Raw genomic sequence first — 21,890 nt, 5'->3', positions numbered from 1 at the left:
TTTCTGGTGGCATTTTTAGGATTCTCTATGTATGGTATCATGTCATCTGCCCACAGTGGGAGATTTACTTCTTCTTTTCCAATTTGTATTCCTTTTATTTCTTTTTCTTCTCCGATTGCCATGGCTAGGACTTCCAAAACTATGTTGAATAATAGTGGTGAGAGTGGACATCCTTGTCTCATTCCTGATCTTAGAGGAAATGCTTTCAGTTTTTCACCATTGAGAATGATGTTTGCTGTGGGTTTGTCATATATGGCCTTTATTATGTTGAGGTAGGTTCCCTCTATGCCCACTTTCTGGAGCGTTTTTTATCATATATTTGTGTTGAATTTTGTCAAAAGCTTCTTCTGCATCTATTGAGATGATCATATGGTTTTTATTCTTCAATTTGTTAATATGGTGTATCACATTGATTGATTTGCATATATTGAAGAATCCTTGCATCCTTGGGATAAATCCCACTTGCTCATGGTGTATGATCCTTTTAATGTGTTGTTGGATTCTGTTTGCTAGTATTCTGTTGAGGATTTTTGCATCTATATTCATCAGTGATATTGGTCTGTAGTTTTCTTTTTTTGTAGTATCTTTGTCTGGTATTGGTATCAGGGTGATGGTGGCCTCATAGAATGAGTTTGGGAGAGTTCCTTCCTCTGTAATTTTTTGGAAGAGTTTGAGAAGGATGGGTGTTAGCTCTTCTCTAAATGTTTGATAGAATTCACCTGTGAAGCCATCTGGTCCTGGACTTTTGTTTGTTGGAAGATGTTTAATCACAGTTTCAATTTCATTACTTGTGATTGATCTGTTTATATTTTCTGTTTCTTCCTGGTTCAGTCTTGGAAGTTTATACCTTGCTAAGAATTTGTCCATTTCTTCCAGGTTGTCCATTTTATTGGCATAGAGTTGCTTGTAGTAGTCTCTTAGGATGCTTTGTATTTCTGCGGTGTCTGTTGTAACTTCTCCTTTTTCATTTCTAATTCTATTGATTTTAGTCCTATCCCTCTTTTTCTTGATGAGTCTGGCTAAAGGTTTATCAATTTTGTTTATCTTGTCAAAGAACCAGCTTTTAGTTTTATTGATCTTTGCTATTGTTTTCTTTGTTTCTATTTCATTTATTTCTGCTCTGATCTTTATGATTTCTTTCCTTCTGCTAACTTTGGGTTTTGTTTGTTCTTCTTTCTCTAGTTCCTATAGGTTAAAGGTTAGATTGTTTACTTGAGATTTTTCTTGTTTCTTGAGGTAGGCTTGTATAGCTATAAACTTCCCTCTTAGAACTGCTTTTGCTGCATCCCATAGGTTTTGGATCATTGTGTTTTTGTTGTCATTTGTCTCTAGGTATTTTTTGATTTCCTCTTTGATTTCTTCAGTGATCTCTTGGTTATTTAGTAATGTATTGTTTAGCATCCATGTGTTTGTGTTTTTTACATTTTTTCCCTGCAATTCATTTCTAATCTCATAGTATTGTGGTCAGAAAAGATGCTTGATATGATTTCAGTTTTCTTAAATTTACTGAGGCTTGATTTGTGACCCAAGATGTGATCTATCCTGGAGAATGTTCTGTGCGCAGTTGAGAAGAAAGTGTAATCTGCTGTTTTTGTATGGAATGTCCTATAAATATCAATTAAATCTATCTGGTCTATTGTGTCATTTAAAGCTTGTGTTTCCTGATTTCTGGATTTCTGTCTGGATGATCTGTCCATTGGTGTAAGTGAGGTGTTAAAGTCCACCACTATTATTGTGTTACTGTCAATTTCCTCTTGCCTTATGTATTTGCCTTATGTATTTGTTGCCTTATGTATTGAGGTGCTCCTATGTTGGGGGCATATATATTTATAATTGCTATATCTTCTTCTTGAATTGATCCCTTGATCATTATGTAGTGTCCTTCCTTGTCTCTTGTAACATTCTTTAATTTAAATTCTATTTTATCTGATATGAGTATAGCTACTCCAGCTTTCTTTTGATTTCCATTTGCATGGAATATCTTTTTCCATCCCCTCACTTTCAGTCTGTATGTGTCCCTAGGTCTGAAGTCGGTCTCTTGTAGACAGCATATATATGGGTCTTGTTTTTGTGTCCATTCAGCAAGCCTGTGTCTTTTGGTTGGAGCATTTCATCCACTCACGTTTAAGGTAGTTATGGATATGTGTGTTCCTATGAGCATTTTCTTAATTGTTTTGGGTTTGTTTCTGTAGCTCCTTTTCTTCTCTTATGTTTCCCACTTAGAGAAGTTCCTTTAGCATTTGTTGTAGAGATGGTTTGGTGGTGCTGAATTCTCTTAGTTTTTGCTTGTCTGTAAAGCTTTTGATTTCTCTGTCGAATCTGAATGAGATCCCTGCCGGGTAGAGTAATGTTGGTTGTCGGTTCTTCCCTTTCATCACTTTAAGTATATCATGCCACTCCCTTCTGGCTTGTAGAGTTTCTGCTGAGAAATCAGCTGTTAACCTTATGGGAGTTCCCTTGTATGTTATTTGTCATTTTTCCCTTGCTGCTTTCAATAATTTTTCTTTGTCTTTATTTTTTGCCAATTTGATTACTATGTGTCTCGGCGTGTTTCTCCTTAGGTTTATCCTGTATGGGATTCACTGCGCTTCCTGGACTTGGGTGGCTATTTCCTTTCCCATGTTAGGGAAGTTTTTGACTATAATCTCTTCAAAGATTTTCTCAGGTCCTTTCTCTCTCTCTTCTCCTTCTGGGACCCCTATAATGTGAATGTTGTTGAGTTTAATGTTGTCCCAGAGGTCTCTTAGGCTGTCTTCATTTCTTTTCATTCTTTTTTCTTTATTCTGTTCTGCAGCAGTGAATTCCACCATTCTGTCTTCCAGGTCACTTATCCGTTCTTCTGTCTCAGTTATTCTGCTATTGATTCCTTCTAGTGTAGTTTTCATTTCTGTTATTGTATTGTTCATCTCTGTTTGTTTGTTCTTTAATTCTTCTAGGTGTTTGTTAAACATTTCTTGAATCTTCTTGATCTTTGCCTCCATTCTTTTTCCAAGGTCCTGGATCATCTTCACTATCATTATTCTGAATTCTTTTTCTGGAAGGTTGCCTATCTCCACTTCATTTAGTTGTTTTTCTGGGGTTTTATCTTGTTCCTTCATCTGGTATATAGCTAGCCTTGTGCCTTTTCATCTTGTCTATCTTTCTGTGAATGTGGTTTTTGTTGTACAGGCTGCAGGATTGTAGTTCTTCTTGCTTCTGCTTTCTGCCCTCTGGTGGATGAGGCTATCTAAGAGGCTTGATGGGAGGGACTGGTGGTGGGTAGATCTGACTGTTGCTCTGGTGGGCAGAGCTCAGTAAAACTTTAATCCACTTGACTGTTGATGGGTGGGGCTGGGTTCCCTCCCTGTTGGTTGTTTGGCCTGAGGCAACCCAACACTGGAGCCTACCTATGCTCTTTGGTGGGGCTAATGACAGACTCTGGAAGGCTCACACCAAGGAGTACTTCCCAGAACTTCTGCTGCCAGTGTCCTTGTCCCCACTGTGAAACAGAGCCTCCCCCCGCCTCTGCAGGACACCCTCCAACACTAGCAGGTAGGTCTGGTTCAGTATCCCCCGGGGTCATTGCTCCTTGCCCTGGGTCCCGATGTGCACAGTACTTTGTGTGTGCCCTGCAAGAGTGGAGTCTCTATTTCCCCCAGTCCTGTCGAAGTCCTGCAATCAATTCCCACTAGGCTTCAAAGTCTGATTCTCTAGGAATTCCTCCTCCCATTGCTGGACCCCCAGGTTGGGAAGCCTGACGTGGGGCTCAGAACCTTCACTCCAGCGGGTGGACTTCTGTGGCATAAGTGTTCTCCAGTCTGTGAGATACCCACCCACCTGTTATGGGATTTGATTTTACTGTGATTGCGCCCCTCCTACCGTCTCATTGTCGCTTCTCCTTTGTCTTTGGATGTGGGGTATCTTTTTTGCTGAGTTCCAGTGTCTTCCTGTTGATGACTGTCCAGCAGCTAGTTGTGATTCTGGTGTTCTCACAAGAGGGAGTGAGAGCACGTCCTTCTACTCTGCCATCTTGTTTTCAGACTCAGTCTATTCATAAAATTCATAAAATGTATCTTTCTATTCATAAAAAGTACAGAACAATTTTAAACAAAAATGGTATCATACTCTTATTTTCACTTTTTCCACCTAACTTAGCATTGTAATATTTCAATTTGACTACATTTTGTCAAGGATATTATAGCATAATTATACCCTTCTTATTTATCACTGTTAGTATTGTTAATTCTTAAGAAGTGAACAAGGTGATGATTCATTTTGAGAGAGGGAAAAAAATGAAAGCAATAGTAAAATCATAAGCATAGATCACAAAACTAGAATAAAAATACCAAAGTTGGAATACAAACTAGATAACACATTTTGAAGTTTGAAAAACAGTTATCCTTTTATATACAATGGGACTAGATATCCTAAGTTTTGCAATTCTGAGTTATAAACTGATTCTAAGAGGGCTTGGATGAATTCATGGTTAACTTACAGATAAATACTGGACGTAAAAGAGGATTAAGGGATGGTCCCAACTGGATACAGACCATGAATCTAACACTGGTGATGTCTTCAAAGTTTTTAAAACTCCTTTATAGTTAAGCACAACTATTTTTGATCCTTGCACCAATCCATCAGCCCATTCAAATTACATTTGTTAAAAGGGCACAGTGTTGGCAATAATATAGCACAGTCATGGGTATTTCTGGTAGGATTTAGCTTGATTCCAATTGTATACAAGCTCAGTAAAGTTCTGAAGAAAATCTAAAACAGTTACAGCTGATCCCAGGGTATTTTTGTTTTGTTTTGTTTCAGACATTTTTGTGCAGTGTAGCTAAGGGCTTAGCAACATATATTTCAAGATGCTAGTCCCATCCCATTAGAGGAAATGCAGATCACAGGGGAATGCTAACCAAACTGCACTTTGAACTTCCTTCATTGTTTTTTTTTTTGGCCGACCTGTGCAGCATTGTGGGATCTTTCTTCCCCCACCAGGGATCGAACCCGCACCATCTGAAGTGGGAGCCTGGAGTCCCAACCACTGGACCTCCCGGGAAGTCCCATGAACTTCCTTCATTGTTTAATGTTGTATATCTAAAAGACGTCTACAGAAGGTACCATTTTGATGCCCTGCCCAGATGCTCTTTATGGAACTGGGGAGCCCATCTGTCACTGGCTGCAAACATTGGGGATGACCTCTTCTCCAAAGACTTTCTCTAGTCCAGGGTTTCTCCGTCTCAGGTATCTGGAGCCAGATAATTCTTTGCTGTGGGGGGCCCACCTGTGCATTGTGAGATGTTCAGCAGCATCCCTGGCCTCTTATTTCTCAATGCCAATACCAGCCCTGCTATGGTGAGAACCACAAATACCTCCAGACTTTGCCAAACGTCTCTCAGGAGACAAAATTGTCCACAATTGAGAATGACTGCCCTAGATTGATGGGAGGCTCCCGGAAGTAATTACCACCACAACCGTGAGGACTGGTATGGGGTACAGAAGACTGCCTTAAAGGGCAGATGACTCCGGTGTGGCTTACGCTCCAGAGTTCCTTAAGGGATCGGGCCAAGGGTAGATTTTCCCTGCCCATATCTTTGCTCAGCACTTCCCCTTTCCCTGTCCTTCACTTCCTCCCTTACAGGTTTCCCCTGAGTAACACCCCACAATAAATCCCATGCATCCGAATCTTTGTCTCAGGTTCTGCTTCTAGGGAATAGGTTGAAGGTACCTGACCTATGTGCACATCTTGAGGAACCCCTTAACATTCCTTACAGTCCCTCAAAACTACTGGAGTGGGCTTCCCTGGTGGTGCAGTGGTTGAGAGTCCGCCTGCCGATGCAGGGGTCGCGGGTTCGTGCCCCGGTCCGGGAAGATCCCACATGCTGCGGAGCGGCTGGGCCCGTGAGCCATGGCCGCTGAGCCTGTGCGTCCAGAGCCTGTGCTCTGCAACAGGAGAGGCCACAACAGTGAGAGGCCCACGTACCGCAAAAAACAAAACAACAACAACAAAAAAAAAACAATACTTCATTTTTTTTTAGTGAAAAAAAATTTTTAATCCAAAAAACAGATACCCTCTGCCTTTCTAAATAATAAAGTCACTCAGATAAGAGAGTTATTAAAGAATGTTTATATGTCAGGAAAAAAAGGACCAGATTCAAAAGAGTTCATACTAGACGCTTCCATTTACATGAAGTTCAGAAACAGGCAAAAGTTATATATTGGTTATAGATGTGAGAATAATGATTACTTTTGTGGGGATGGTTATTGACTGGGAGAAGGCATTAGGAAGCCTGCTGGGTGCCAAATATTTACTCTATATCTTGATTTGGGTGGGAATTATGTGGATATATACTATGTAAAATTCATAGAGCCACATACATATTTAAGATTGGGCACCTTACTGTATATAATTAATCAATATATAATAAAAGAAATTCTGTGCATGACTAGAAAACAGTAAGAGCTGACTCACCCCTGGATGCTGGGAATATAGGCTGCTGATGGCTCACAGCCATGTCCCTCACAGGACATTGCCCTTGACTGCAGAAAACTGCCTTGTCCAAAGTTACCCACCTCCTAAAGGCTAATGCAGGATACAAAGGTCTGGCTCGCTGCCTCAGATGGGACAACTCTGAAAGCCATCCCGGCTCCAAAGCTCCCTGCAGGATTGGCAGAGGCCTTGGTTGCAATGGCACTGTGGGCCTCTGTCCAGTGTCACTTTCTCTTTACAGGTATATCTCCCAAGGCATCCCTCCTAAAACCACCTTCACTCAGTGGTCCTCCTTAGAGTCTGTTTCCAGGAGCTCCAATCTAAGATGCCGTCTGTGCTACAGGTCTACTCTTCCAAATAGAGTGGAATGCGCACCTTGCTTTCAATATCGAAATTCCTAAAATTAACTCAACAGCCTACTTCTTGATTTTTCTGCAGTGTCATTTCCTGGCATTTCTTCACCAAGGGGTCTTGAAGCCATGATTTTGCCTATATTTTATTTTTTTTTTATTTTTTTATTTTTTTTATTTTTTTATTTTTTATTTTTCTTTTTGCTGTATGCGGGCCTCTCACTGTTGTGGCCTCTCCCGTTGCGGAGCACAGGCTCCGGATGCGCAGGCCCAGCGGCCATGGCTCACGGGCCCAGCCGCTCCGCGGCATATGGGATCCTCCCAGACCGGGGCACGAACCCGTATCCCCTGCATCGGCAGGCGGACTCTCAACCACTGCGCCACCAGGGAGGCCCCTTTGCCTATATTTTAAAAAAAACTGTTGCCAGGACTCTCTTTCTTCCTGAATGCCTTTTGATTATTGCAACCACGCAGAAGAAAAACAGCCTTTTGGAGAAAATACTAAGCAAAACTATGAGCTCTAAGGAGGAGAAAAATAGGTTCCCCTGCAATTTGAAACAATTTCTGTTGGTTATGTGTATTGTAAACTCATTGTAAGTACTTCTCTGTAAAACTGAAAAAACATAACTGGATTATTTTACATTATTTTCCCAGAAGAGTTCACATTAGTCATTTTTTTCCTAAATAAGAATAAATCCTTTCAACTAAACGCCATAGTATTTGAAATGCAGGTAGTAATTATGTCATTGTCAATGGTACACAATGAAGACCTAGCCTTGAATCCTCTCCCAATCTTCTCCCTTGGTTTTGCTCCATTCTGCACTCTGGTTTTTGCATAGTTTCTAAGTGTTCATTCATCCCTCAATTTATTTACACTTCTTCTCCTACCTTGACATTGTTTTCATTTCAGATCAATATTTTTTCCTTATGGGTTTTGTTTATTTACACTTGTTTTTCTTGGTCATTTCAGTATTTAACAACCTTCTTATTGTGATTTTTTAAGTCATAATTTGTAGCCAATTAGATGTCTTCTTTCTTTATATGAGACACGAAGAAATAAGAAAATTTAAACTTACATCTTCATGGCATCAGACGTCTCCCGCCAATGGGACAGAGCCTGCTGCCTTCATTATCATAGTTTATGGAATTTTTTTTCACCCTGGAAAATAATGCTTGGGTTCTTTCCTTCTCCTCTGGGCAATACTGCCCCCAAGTTATCATAAATTTATGGTATAAATTTAATCAACAATAATAGCTGGTATTTATTGGTCACTTATTACATAGGAGCCATTTTTCCAAGTGATTTGTAAACAATGTCATTATTTCAGCTCTAGGAGGAAACAGCTGTTATATCACCAGCACCCTCATTTTATAGATGAGGAAACTTGGACTTAAAGAGGTTGAATGACTGCCCAGGTCTCATGGCTTATAAGTAGCACAGCCAGGATTGGGACCCCTGAGCTTATCCCACCTCTAGTCCACCATCTATAAAACACATGTTTCTGTTCTTGATGAGCTGGGAAGAGGAGAGAGAGGAGATAATACAAGATGAAAGAAATGATTTCTAACTTCAAATAATTTAGACTTTAGCTATGAAAATAAAACACAGAAGGATTAGCAGTTGTGGTAGCCAATTTCCAAAGCTGTGTCTTCCCACAATGAGCCACCACTCCCAGCAATCTAACCCTTGTGTGGTCCCTTTGCACAGTGAATCTGGGTTGGCCCTGTGGAGCCAACAGAATGCAGCAGAGGTGACACTGCATGACTTCTGAGAGCCAGGTCATAAAAAAACCTTGCCACTTCCAACTGCACTATTGAAATGCATGCTCTGAAGGAAGCCAGGCACAGTGCAAGAAATCCAGCTACTCCTGAGACCACCAGGCTGCGGGGAAGCCCAACCTGCCACATGGAGAGGTTGTGTGGCCGGCCCTGCTGCCACTGCCATCCCAGCCCAGGCACCGTTCCCAAGAGTGAAGAAGTCACCTTGGCCATTCAAGCCTCAGCAGATATCACATGAAGAAGAGCAGAGGAATCTCACTATCAGCCAGAGACACAGCTCTAGGCTTATGGCTCCATCCCACCCACCTCTAGGATCTGAGCCACCCCAGCTGAGGCCCCAGTTACATCAGAAGAGAGACGAGCCACCCCCGCTCTGCCTGCCCTACTTTCTAACTCGCAAAATTGTCAGCCTAAGAAAATGATTGTTTCACATTGGTAGGTCTGGAGGAGGTTTGCAATGCAGCAATGGATAAATGGAATAGCAATGAAAGACAATATAGTGTAGAAATTCAGTCAGAGAGATCCAGAGATAGAGAAATGCATGGGGGTTGGAACAGTTAGAAAACTCTCAGTTCTGATAAGTCTGGGGCCTGAGCAAAGGCTCCTGGGAGAAAAATCACAGATAAATGGGTTGGAACCAGGTCACCTTATCTGATGTGGAGGATACAAAAACTGAAGCAACAAGCATTAGGATTGGAAAAGAGGTTGGGGCAAATTGGTAAGGGTGGTGAACGCCAAGGAAGGTAATTCTGCAGCTGAACAGGACTATAAAAACCATCTAGTACAATCCACTTTTTTTTTTTAAGATAAATTGAAACTCAGAGAAATGAAGTGATGCGGGAAGGTCACAGAGCAAGTTGGTAGCAAAAGTTAATACTCAAGGCTAAGACTTAGTTTCTTTTCTCCAGGACCCCACCGTTGGCTAAGGAAATAGAATCATGATTCTGTGCCTAATCTAGATAAGCTTTCTCTCCTGGCATCAAAAAATACCATGGTGGATTTCCATGGTGGTGCCAGTGGTTAAGAATCCACCTGCCAGTGCGGGGGATATGGGTTGGAGCCCTGGTCTGGGAAGATCCCACATGCCGCAGAGCAACTAAGCCCGTGAGCCACAACTACTGAGCCCGCATGCCACAACTACTGAAGCCCGCGCGCCTAGAGCCAGTGCTCCACAACAAGAGAAGCCACCGCAATGAGAAGCCTGTGCACCGCAACAAAGAGTAGCCCCCGCTCACCGCAACTAGAGAAAGCCCGCGCACAGCAACTAAGACCCAACGCAGACGTAAATAAATAAATAAATAAATAAATAAATAAATAAATAAATAACACCATGGTATATCCATCCTTAATATCTGGTAAATATCTGGACAGATCCTGTAGTGTTTAATGCCAGATTCTTTCCTTTGTAGTTGTAAAGTCTCTAATCATTCTTTCCTCATCCTCTCTTTCCATGTAAAAACCAAACCAAACCAAAACCTCTAAACCTTTTAGGCTCTGAATTTTCACCAAATTCTCCATTAAGTTTTTTAAAAAAACTTTATTGAGGCATAAATTACATTTTATAAAATTCACTCTGTTTTAAATGTACCGGTCAGCGATTTTTTCTACTGAGCTGTGCAATCATCACTTTAATCTAGTTCCAGAATATTCCCATCCCCCCCAACGAAATCTCTCTGCATTTACAATTAATCTTTCTTCCTGCCTTGGGTTGCAGGTCACAAATAATTTACATTTTTTCTCTATAGATTTGCCTTTCTGGACATTTCAGGTAAATTGGACCATACAATAAGTGGTCCTTTGTGTCTGGCTTCCTTCATATAGCATAATGTTTTTGAGGTTCATCCACGCTGTAACATGAATCAGTAGTTAATTCCCTTTTGTTACTGAATAGTATTCCATTGTATGGATATGCCATATTTGTTTATCCATTAACCAGTTAGTGGACATTTGGCTTGTTCCACTTTTTGGCTATCATGAATAAAGCTGCTTCCACTAATTTTTAAAAGTAGTAAGGATTGCTTAGTATAGAGAAGTGTCACAGAAGTTTTGGGAGTTTTGTGAAGATTGTTTATTTAAATAAAAAAAATACAGAAAAACATAAAGAAGAATATAAATTAACCATTCAGAGATAACCAGACTGTTAATGTTCTACACTTTTTTGCTAGATATATAGACTTTTCTTATAATAAGACTAAACTGTACTTACTTTTTTGATAGCTTATTTTTTTAAAGATTTTTTTTGATGTGGACCATTTTTAAAGTCTTTTATTGAATTTGTTACAATATTGCTTTATGTTTTGGTTTTTTGGCCTCAAGGCATGTGGGATCTTAGCTCCCCAACCAGGGATCAAACCTGTACCCCCTGCATTAGAAGGTGAAGTCCTAACCACTGGACAGCCAGGGAAGTCCCTTGATAGCTTATTTTTAAATTAATGTTGTCATGAATAACCTTTCTATGTGAATTACATTGTATTGAATTGAGGTACCACAATTTATCTGATCTCAATGATTAGGTAATTCAGTTACATCCAATTTGCTGGCTGTTATAAACAACAATGACTTTGGCTATGCTCACAAAAGCTGTCTCCAAACTAAATTCATAAAACTTTTACTTCTGTGTTCTTTCAGCTCTTTTATGGTTTATTGTTTATATTCAACTTTTTATTTCTTCCTGATAGTATTTTGGCATTTGTTTACCCCAAAGTCATCCTTCCACACTGACTTAAAAAGCATTCTTTAATGCACAGCACAGATGGATATTGTCCAGAATCCTTTCTTAGGTTTCTACTCTATTTAGTCAAGTGACTTAAATGCCAATAACATCCTGCTGTAATCAGAGCTGACTAGAGCATGATAATACGTAGCAGCATTAGTCTTCCTTCAAAGTTATCTGGTTTCTTTTTGTGCAGTTCCCCAACAAAAAATCCTCAGAAGTCTAATTTTAGTTAATATGTGTATCCTGGAAATATAGATAAAGATCACACATTTTAATAGCAAAATTGTTTTCTGAGTTCACCAAGAGAACTCCTGGTTGAAGAGACCTTGGGGTTACTTATTTGGAATCCATATATCAATAGTCCCCTCTTGTCCCTCTTTGTCTATCATCTTGTACTCCCCCACATGACCACCACGTTCTATTCAGATGGGAGTTCTGTACTCTTTCTCCTGTCCCTGTGATGAGATGGTCATGAACTGTGAGTCAGGTTGATCTCAAAAGTAGATGGATCTGGGCCTCCCTGGTGGCGCAGTGGTTGGGAGTCCGCCTGCCGATGCAGGGGACGCGGGTTCGTGCCCTGGTCCGGTAAGATCCCACATGCTGCGGAGCGGCTGGGCCCGTGAGCCATGGCCGCTGAGCCTGCGCATCCGGAGCCTGTGCTCCGCAACGGGAGAGGCCACGGCAGTGAGAGGCCCGCGTAATGCAAAAAAAAAAAAGTAGATGGATCTTAAAACCCTAGTGTACCTACAAAGCACCAATACAATCCATGCTAGGTATGAACTTTCAACTCAGGTACCAAAAAATGTAACTTTGATTTTTCCATATCTGAATTTAATTTCTCTCTCTAGCAGCAGTTTGCCTGTCAATTTATGGTAAACTCAGACACTTCAGAGCTTTTCTTTAATCTCTGAGGTAGACTCAAGGGGTTAAGGTTTTTCTCTTCCTCCCTAATTCACTCCAAGATGTCATTTTATTTCTAGGAAGTTTTCCAAAAATCATGGAACTGAGTAGAGTGGGGTGGGTCTGAGAGGGCATCTGATGCTTGGAGTCATTTCTGTTACACAGACACGTGCAGGAATGTCCAGTCCTGTGTGCTCCTCAGTCAGGGTCGTCTCTCCATACTACCATCTACGGAGACATCCAAAGTCCTATGTCATAGCTGTACAGTCCGTTCCATTTTCTGCTGAGAAATCGCCTCATCAGCGCAAGGACCTTTATTGTCCTCAAACCACAGGTAGAGTGGCTCCTGCTGGGCCCCATGTTTTATTGACACACACTCTGGCCCTTGTCAGGCAGTGCCCATCCAGAGCCCTGGACCCTCCTCCTTCTAGAACACACTCTGGTTAGCCAAGACTCTGTGATTCCCTATCTAAATGCTCCTGAGCCCATCTCCAGGGTTGGTGCAGGCCTCTTTCCTGAGTGGTCCTTCTGAGGGCAAACTGCCCCTAGTGTACACACCCTTGGACCTGAGCGTGGCCAAAGGGCAGCTGTTTGCAGGGGCGTGGGCAAAGCTTAGACATATGGACAGGGGTGCCCATGCATGGGCCAGGGTGGAGGGAGGAGGGGAGGAGCTCAAGGCTGGGGCTGAGTACTTGCTCTCTATCACCCCCAGGCATACATGTAGAAATCTAAAAGTTCCTTCTGGACTTCAAGGTTGTTATCAAAACATATTTGCCATGCAGGAGCATAGAACATATGTCATTTGACAGTGGTTAGTTTGACTTATAACTTGTAAATAGTTAAGCATACGGTAGGTGGGTCTCCATTTTTTTTTTTTTTTTTTTTGCGGTACGCAGGCCTCTCACTGTTGTGGCCTCTCCCGTTGCAGAGCACAGGCTCCGGACGCGCAGGCTCAGCGGCCATGGCTCACGGGCCCAGCCGCTCCGCGGCATGTGGGATCTTCCCGGACCAGGGCACGAACCCGCGTCCCCTGCATCGGCAGGCAGACTCTCAACCACTGTGCCACCAGGGAAGCCCTCCATTTAAAAAAATTTTTTTATTTTATATTGGAGTATAGTCAGTTAACAATGTTGTGTTAGTTTCAGGTGTACAGCAAAGTGATTCAGTTATACATATACATGTATCTATTCTTTTTCAAATTCTTTTCCCATTTAGGTTATTACAGAATATTGAGCAGAGTTCTCTGTGCTATAATAGTGGGTCTCCAGTTTTACTCTTGCCCCAGACCCTGAGAGTTCTAGGGATGGGCCTGATAAGGTGCTATTGCTCAGCTGAGTGACGCTTTATATAGTCTGTGACTGTTATAGTCAGAGTGCCACTCTTTGGGGGACCCAGTTTATTCAAGTGTTCCCACTCCAACCTCTTACCTTGCTTGGTTGGGCTCTAGGTTTTATTTCCTGTCCAAAGAAAAATTTGAATACAGTGCTGAATAATCTCTCAGGTTTCTTACTTTCTTGTAGTTTCTTGGCCTCAGATATTTTCCTCATTTTCCCACCCGCTCAGTTATGCTTATCAAAAGTTTATGCACCCTTGAAGGATACCAAATAAGATTTGAACCAATAAGGGACACTTAATCACTCTCGACTGGAAAAACAAGATTGTGCAGATGTTAATTTGTTGTAAGTTAATTTAAAAATTTGTCGTAATGCCAATAAAGTTGTTTTTTTAATTTTAGAATGAGACAAACTAGTTCTGAGTTCATATGGAAAAAAATAAAAATAGCCTGGGAAGCTCTAAAACAATAGGATTCATCCTGATTGATATATAAGCATGTTTTAACGCTAAGTACATAAAATTGCACTCTCACACAGGAGACAGACAAGTAGAATGGAATAGAAAACCCAGAAATATCTCAAAATACACCTAGGACTGCAGCACATGACCAAGGCGACATCTCAAATTGATGGGGGAAGGATGGACTGTGCAGTATTGGTGTTGAGAAAACCATCTGAAAAAAAAAAAAGGTTGGGCCCATACTCACCCAGGATAAATGCCAAGTTAATCAAAGATTTACATTTAAAAATGAAACTATATTTATTGATAAGGGTTCTTTATGCAGATTCTGGAGAATCCTACAAATCAATCAAAGGCAACTCAACAGAAAATTGAGCAAAAGACTGGAGCAGATATTTCATAAGAGACATAAAATAAGAGTCTAATTGGCCAATACATACATGAAAAGATGCTTAACTTCATTAGTCCTCAGGGAAATACAAATTAAAACCACAATACCACTACACACCCACCAGAGTGGCTAAAATGAAACAAAAAAACAAACAAAATGTTGGCAAACATGTTTAGCAACCATGACTCTCGTGCATTACTGGTGGGTGGGTTAGTTGATAAAATCACGTGGGAAAACTGTTGGGTAGCATCCACTAAAGGTAAGCTTATGCCTACTTTGTAGCACAGCAATTCCCATCCTAATATATATCCACCACACATGCATTCTTCTGCTCACCGAAAGACAAATACAAAAATGTTCACAGTAGGTATCCAGTGGAAACATTCCCGTCCACCCCTGTGCTCCATCCGTTCTGGATTTCTTGCTATGTAAGATAAAGATGTCTTTGTTATTCAAGTCCTTGCTACTTAAAATGTTCCATCACCACTATAGCAGCGGGAGCAATGTTTGGTTTGTGTTTCGTTTTGTTTTGTTTTTGTCTTTTTGCGGGTACGCGGGCGTCTCACTGTTGTGGCCTCTCCCTTTGCGGAGCACAGGCTCCGGACGCGCAGGTTCAGCGGCCATGGCTCACGGGCCCAGCTGCTCCGCGGCATGTGGGATCTTCCCGGACCGGGGCACGAACCCGTGTCCCCTGCATCGGCAGGCGGACTCTCAACCACTGCGCCACCAGGGAAGCCCCAGGGAGCAATGTTTAACAGCTTATTAGAAATGCAGAATCTCAGGCCATGGCTCAGATACACTACCTTGATATCTACTTTTTTTTTTTTTTTTTTTTTCTTTTTTTGCTGTATGCGGGCCTCTCACTGTTGTGGCCTCTCCCGTTGCGGAGCACAGGCTCCGGATGCGCAGGCCCAGCGGCCATGGCTCACGGGCCCAGCCGCTCCGCGGCATATGGGATCCTCCCAGACCGGGGCACAAACCCGTATCCCATGCATCGGCAGGCGGACTCTCAACCTCTGCGCCACCAGGGAGGCCCTGATATCTACATTTTAACAAGGCCTCCAGATCATTTGTCTACCCATTAAAGTTGGAAAAGCCATAGATTAAGCCACAGTTAGTCAGATATTCTCTTCCGTTCCTTCTAACTGATACAGACATAACCCCAAACCTCCTGTCCTGCCCACTGAGGTATTTATTGGCTACCATCTTGTAGAGGTCATTTCACAGCCTTCTCTTTGCTCAAGCAACATATATACATTATACTCTGGGGGGCATGTTTAACAACACAGACAGTAGAGTCAGAGTACTTGAGTGAAAGATCCCATACCTGCTTTTTAAAAGAATAGATTTTTTTAAGAGCAATTTTTTAGGTTCACTGCAAAATTGAAGGGAAACTACAGAGAATTCCAATACACATACTGTCTCCTCTTATACACAGCCTCCTCCACCATCAACACCTCAGCACCAGAGGGGTACATTCGTTCAATTGAAGAATAGGCATTGACACATCATTATCACCCAAAGTCCACATCCAACTGTGTGGATGCACTACAATTTATTGATCCATCACCTGCTGAGGGACACCTTGGTTGTCTCCAAGTTTTCACAATTACTATTAAAGCTGCTATTACGAATTACTAATAACTAATTAGTAATAACCTGCACTGAAGTGCAGGCTATTGTATAGATATAAGTTTTCAGCTACTTCGAATAAATATCAAGGAGTGTGACTGCTGGTTGTATGGTTAAGGGTGTGTTTCATTGTGTAAGAAACCACCAAACTGTCTGTACCATTTTGCATTCCCACCAGCAATGCATGAGAGTCCCTGTTGGTCCCCATCCTCATCAGCATTTGGTGGTGTCAGGGTACCAGATTTTGGCCATTCTGACAGGTGTGTAGTGGTATCTCACTGTTTTTTTTTTTTAAGTATTTATTTATTTATTTGGCTGTGCCAGGTCTTAGTTGTGTCACATGGGATCTTCACTGCGGCATGCGGGGTCTTTAGCTGTGGCATGCAAGATCTTTTTTTAGTTGCAGCATGCAAACTCTTAGTTGTGGGAGGTGGGATCTAGTTCCCTGACCAGGGATCGAACCCGGGCCCCCTGCATTGGGAGCGCAGAGCGTTAGCCACTGGACCACCCTGGTGACAGAACATGGAGCATCTTTTCATTCGCTTACTGGCCATGTGTATATCACCTGTGGTGAAGCATCTATTAAGGTCTTTGGCCCATTTTTAAATCAGGTTGTTTGTTTTCTTATTGTTAAGTTTTAAGAGTTCTTCGCACGTTTTGCATAACAGTCTTTTGTCAGATGTGTCTTTTGCAAATATTTTCTTCCAGTCTGTAGCTTGTTTTCCGAATCTCTTGACTTTTGTCTTTCACAGAAGTTTTTAATTATAATAAAATCCAGCTTATCAATCATTTCTTTCATGGATTGTGCCTTGGGTATTATATCTAATAATTTGTTGCCATCCTGGAAGAGTTGTAAGCAAAGGAGAAATAGGATTCAGTTTATGTTTTTAAAAGATTATTCTGGTTTAAGGATTGGAAGAAGCCATGGGAAAGAGCAAGGAGATCAATTAGAAAGTTTCTAGGCCATAGAAGAGCCACTTCATATAATTCAGAGCCGTGGGGGATGGAGTGGGAATAATTTATGTGAAATACTATGGGAACAAGGCCATTAGGAATTGGGCAGGGTTTGATCTTGTCAAGCAAACACTATTGACAATTCAGGAGAGAAGTGGATAGATGTCGATTATGTCTTGGGGGCAGAGTCAACAGAACTTGCTGACTCTTTGGGTATGGGAGGTGAGGGAAGCAGCCTTCTAAAACAGCTCTCAGTAATCCTGGTATGCAGGCCCTTGTGTAATCCTCTCCACCTGAGTGCAGAATGAATTTAATGCCTTGCTTTCAACAAGGAGAAGATGGCAGAGTGATGGGATGTCACTTCCAAAAATAGATAATAAAAAACTGTTACCTCTGTCTTGATGGCATTCTCTCTCTGGCTCTTCTGATGTACTTATTCTGATAGAGCCACCTGGCAAGGCACTGAGGGCAGCCTCTGACCAAGAGCCAGCAAGGACCAGAAACCCTCAGTCCAATGAACTGAAACCCTTCCGACGACCATGTGAGTGAGCTTGGGAGCAGATCCTTCCCCAGTTGAGCCTTCAGATGAGACCACCACCCCCAGGCCAACACTTTGATTACAGCCTTTTGAGAGCCTGTGAAGCAGAAGACCCAGCTAAACCATGCTGGATTCTTGACCCACAGAAAGCATGAGGTTGTATGTGTATTATCTTAAGCCACCACACTTGGGGTAGTTTGTTATGCAACAACAGATAACTAACACAGGAGGTGAGAGGAAACAGAGAAACCAAGGATGGTTCCCACCTAATTTCTGGCTTGAGCAACTGAGTATCTAGACAAGGGGAGAAACAGATTTCTGGGGTAGGGGGACAAATACACAAGCATTTGGTATATTTGACATCCAAGTGACAAATGGGATGAGTCATAGATATGGTATCTGGAATCTTTTTTCCATGATGTTAGATATCAGAATAGTAACCAAAACATGAATTTGGACTTAGGGGAAGGAGATAAATCAGGCCTTTCCTTTGTTTCAGCAAGGTTAAAGAAAACAGAGTCCTCTGTTTGGTCAAACCTAGTTGTTCCAAGTTCTACTTTGGTGTTTGAGGCCAAAACCTTAGCTGCTAGCCAAGTGTTACTTTGCCTTATTTTATTCTTATTGCATGTGTCTCCTTGAGGAAGAGAGGAAGTGGCAAGACAGAGTTTGGGAATTCTTGCTTCACTGGGCCACATACTAACATAATAGTGGCCATTTCTAAACTTGGAAGGCCTGAACACCAGGCTTTAGCCTAGCCCAGTGTTTCTCCACAGTGCCCCCATGTTGGCAGTTGGCCCAGGACAATTCTTTGTGCTGCTGGAGTGTCCTGAGCATTGTGGGAGGTCCAGTATGTGCCAGTAGAACTTGCCAGTTTTTGTGACAACCCAAAACATCCTTCCCACAATTCCAAATGCATCCTAGCAGGACGATACCTCACCCTCAGCGGAAATCGATGGATTTTTTTGTGCTCGTTCACCTGCAACATCTGCTGTGCACACCTTGAGCCTGCATCCTGCCATCTCTTAGGTGCCTACTTGGCCAGAGGTTCCAGGTGTTTAAATATTCTCATTCCTAGAACTTTAAATACAATGGGATCTCAAAGAATTAAAATGTAATGCTAATATGAGAACCATTCGGAATATAACTGAATTTTAGACGATTTATAAGGAAACATGGAATCTTGTAGAATCTCAGGGACATTGTCATAACTGCTGTTCCTTGTCCCGTGGCCAAGCAGAAAAGAGAGATAATAGAACGTTGGCTGTCAGTTCATGGTGAATAATAAGAGGAGGTGTCCTCGTGCTTCACATTTATGATTGGGGATGCCCTGGAAGAAGAGTTGGGAAACTCTGGAAACTTGATCTGGTGATTGTGGCTGTTAAAGTCTCAGAAGAATTCATTTCTACACTGGCTTGTGAATATTACTCTATACCAAATCTATGTCAGAAAGAAAAAATGTGCATTTATGTATATATGACTAGCTCTGTTTTATTGTACTAATTATCACAGAGCTTTTTTGGGCACCAATTGTGAGCCAGGCATTGTGCGAGTTTCTTCGAATGCTTTGTTTAATGTAATGTCCACACAACCAACGGCTCTGCGGAGAGCAGCAATACAATCCCAGTTTGCATGTAAGGGAATTAAGGCTCAAGAAAGTTGTGCCACTTGCTCCTGATCACCTAGCCTAGATCATGAGCGGCAGAGTCAGATTTCAAACCCAAACTCTAGAATTCACTCTGTAACTTGTTTAGACAACGTGGATCTGGAGTGGTTATCCTACAGGTACCCACCAAGTGCCAGGCCCTGCATTGGGAAAACAGGACAGAGATGTCCCTGCCTGATTGGATGTATGGGTAGGTGCACGAGTGCGTGGATAGATGGGTAAAAGTAAATGATGGGGCAAATGCATGGAATAATGAGAGAATCCGATGAAGAGAAGATGGAATGGGAGAGTAAGTGAATGAGTGACGGAATTGAAGTAAACGAGGGAATGGAACGGAGTGGGAGACAATGAATGAATGAACGAATGAATGAGTGAATGAATGGATGAGTGAGGAGGTGAGAGGTTTTTAGGCTGCCCTACCTGAAGACGGAGCGCCTGGCGGCTGGCGGGTGGGCGGACGGACGGGCGGCTACTCCACACAGTACGGTAGGCGCGGGCTGCCCCTCCTCGGCCTGGCTCACGCCTCCCCCTCCCTCCCCTTCTTCCTCCTCCGTCGCGCGCCCGCTCGCCTGTCGGCCGCCCGGACCCCAGTCCCCGGCGGGCGGGCTGAGGAGGCGGCCGTCGCGCGCCGCTGCCCTCGCCCCGCTGCCGCCGCCGCCGCCGCCGCCGCCCGGCGCGCCGCGATGCGCAGAGGGGCCGCGCCGCCCAGGGGCCGCCGCCGCCGCCGCCGCCGCCGCGCCGCACCATGAAGCTCCGCAACAAGGCGGCGGCGCTGCTCCTGCTCGCGCTGGCCGCGCTCCTGCTCGCGGGGCTGTCCCTGCGCGCCCGCCGCGCCGCACACCCCGCGCCGCTCGCTCGCCCCGCGTCCGACCCGCCGCGCCGCCCCGCGCCGGCCCCCGCGCGCCTCCCGGGCCCGGGTGCCCTCCCGGGGGCCGGCCAGAGCGCTCGCCGGCGCCGGCCTCCGCGTCCGCGCCCCCGAGCCAGCCGTCGGGGCGCCGCGAGCCTGAAGAAGTTGGCGAGGTGAGTCGTGGCAGCCCCAGAATCCCATCCGCGGACCCGTGTCTCCCTCCTTCCACCCGTGTCCGGTCCAAGGGAGGCTGTGGGCTGGAGGGACAAACTCCAAGTTCACCCACGGGCTGCCCACTTTTATTTCTTTCCCGACTAGAAATGAAAAACCGTCTTCGTGGAGTCCTGTTAACAGCGCAGTGCTGGTCATCAACGTACCTTTTGAAAAGAGAAGTGTCAGGGAAAGTGGTCTGCATGGTACATTTTTAACTGTCAGGGCAAAGGATTTTTTTTTTTTTTTTGCATTCTTGCAAACATGCTCCCTTTGTCGAATTTCTCAAAAGCCATCACGATTTAAGAACGCTTTATCTAACTCTCATGTTTCACTGGAGAATTTCTACCCAAAACTTAGATCTGATTGAGTTGGAAAAGTTAGATGTTTACTAAGCACTGGCTGCCTCTCACTGAACCGCGAATCTCCCCCTGTGCTTAGAACAGAAGAGGCGCTCGACCTGAGTGTACTAAGAAGTGTTCTCCTTGGAAGCGTGGGGCTTTCCCTGTTCCTCCTTTTTCAGACTCATGTGTGGTCAGAGCCCTGCAAGGAAAACATCTTAGCCTTCGACATTCTGTTTGATATCCTCTTTATCTGCACAGAGCTTAACCCGCCACAGCTTTTCATCTTTGGCTTTAGGGTTGCTGGAACACCCGCAGGTTAGGGATTTGCGTTCATTTCCTTTGTTGTGGAGAGCTTTTTAACAATCCCCTTGTCTTGTAGCCCTCTGTTTCCTCTACCCTTTGGAGACTGTTGACGTTTCTAACTGCCAGTTGCAACGTCCACATTTGCTGGGCTCCTTAATTACTCGAAACGAGTGGAAGACTTCTTTTTCACCGTAATGACTAAATTTGGTTTGGCGTTTTTACTGTAAGTGAGAGAAAAGTCAGGAAACCTAGTAAGTAGCTGTGTCAGCTTTTGTTTCTCTTCTCCCTGGTAAGAAATGTACAGATGGGTATGGACAAGTTTTAGGGGAAAAAACCCCAGTGATGTATAGAATTGCTTTTAAGTCTATTTAGAACCATTTACAATCTCTTATGGATGTATTCACTCTTTAAAATAAGGATATTTCTGTTAGGAAGTTAATAGGGTTTTCCCTCTTATGTACTGAGGTTTCTTGTAATGGATTCTATTATGGTTTAACTACAAAGTTGCTATGATTTGTAAGTTGATGGGACAACTTGGAAGATAATTAGAATGGACACCATTTATCACAGCTAACTTTTTACGAGGCATAGTGTTAACCACAGTACATTAAAATAGTCATTATTAACACTAACGTTACGTTCATTAACTACGCCATCTGCACCATAACCCTAGATAGTGGTTCTCCTGGCATTCTCTTTGAACCAGCAGCACCAGAGTTACCTGGGGCTTTGTTGGAAATACTGAGTCTCACCCCTCCCCTTCTCCACCCAGGCCCACGAAATCAAAAATCAAGAGGTTGAGTTCAGTAGTATGTGTTTTAACAAGCCCTCCTCTTGTTTCTGATGCACACCAAACTTTGAGAGCCTGCTCTGTGAAGTAAGCACTAATATTATTTCCATTTTACAGATGAGGAAAATATTACACAAGGTTTAGCAATTTGTCCAAGGTTCCATGATGAGGATAAAGATGCCAGCAGTCTTGATACAGGTTGAGCCCTTT

General features: G+C 43.1%; 1 protein-coding gene across 1 annotated transcript in view; it reads left to right on the top strand.

The window, feature by feature from the left end:
• Nucleotides 1-19,915: 19,915 nt before the first annotated feature.
• The window catches only part of GXYLT2 (glucoside xylosyltransferase 2), an 83,374-nt gene continuing 81,399 nt past the window's right edge, over nucleotides 19,916-21,890 (top strand). Inside the window, exon 1 of the mRNA XM_082639799.1 lies at nucleotides 19,916-20,206. Within this exon, the coding sequence (XP_082495925.1) occupies nucleotides 19,932-20,206 (275 nt within the window). The 5' untranslated portion in view covers nucleotides 19,916-19,931. The remainder of the gene's footprint in view (nucleotides 20,207-21,890) is intronic.

Source organism: Mesoplodon mirus, assembly GCF_964341445.2.
Source record: "Mesoplodon mirus genome assembly, chromosome: 12".
In the NCBI taxonomy this organism is placed as follows: domain Eukaryota; kingdom Metazoa; phylum Chordata; class Mammalia; order Artiodactyla; family Ziphiidae; genus Mesoplodon; species Mesoplodon mirus.
The sequence above is the reverse complement of the archived record's forward strand: the minus strand, read 5'-3'. Positions and strand labels throughout refer to the sequence as shown.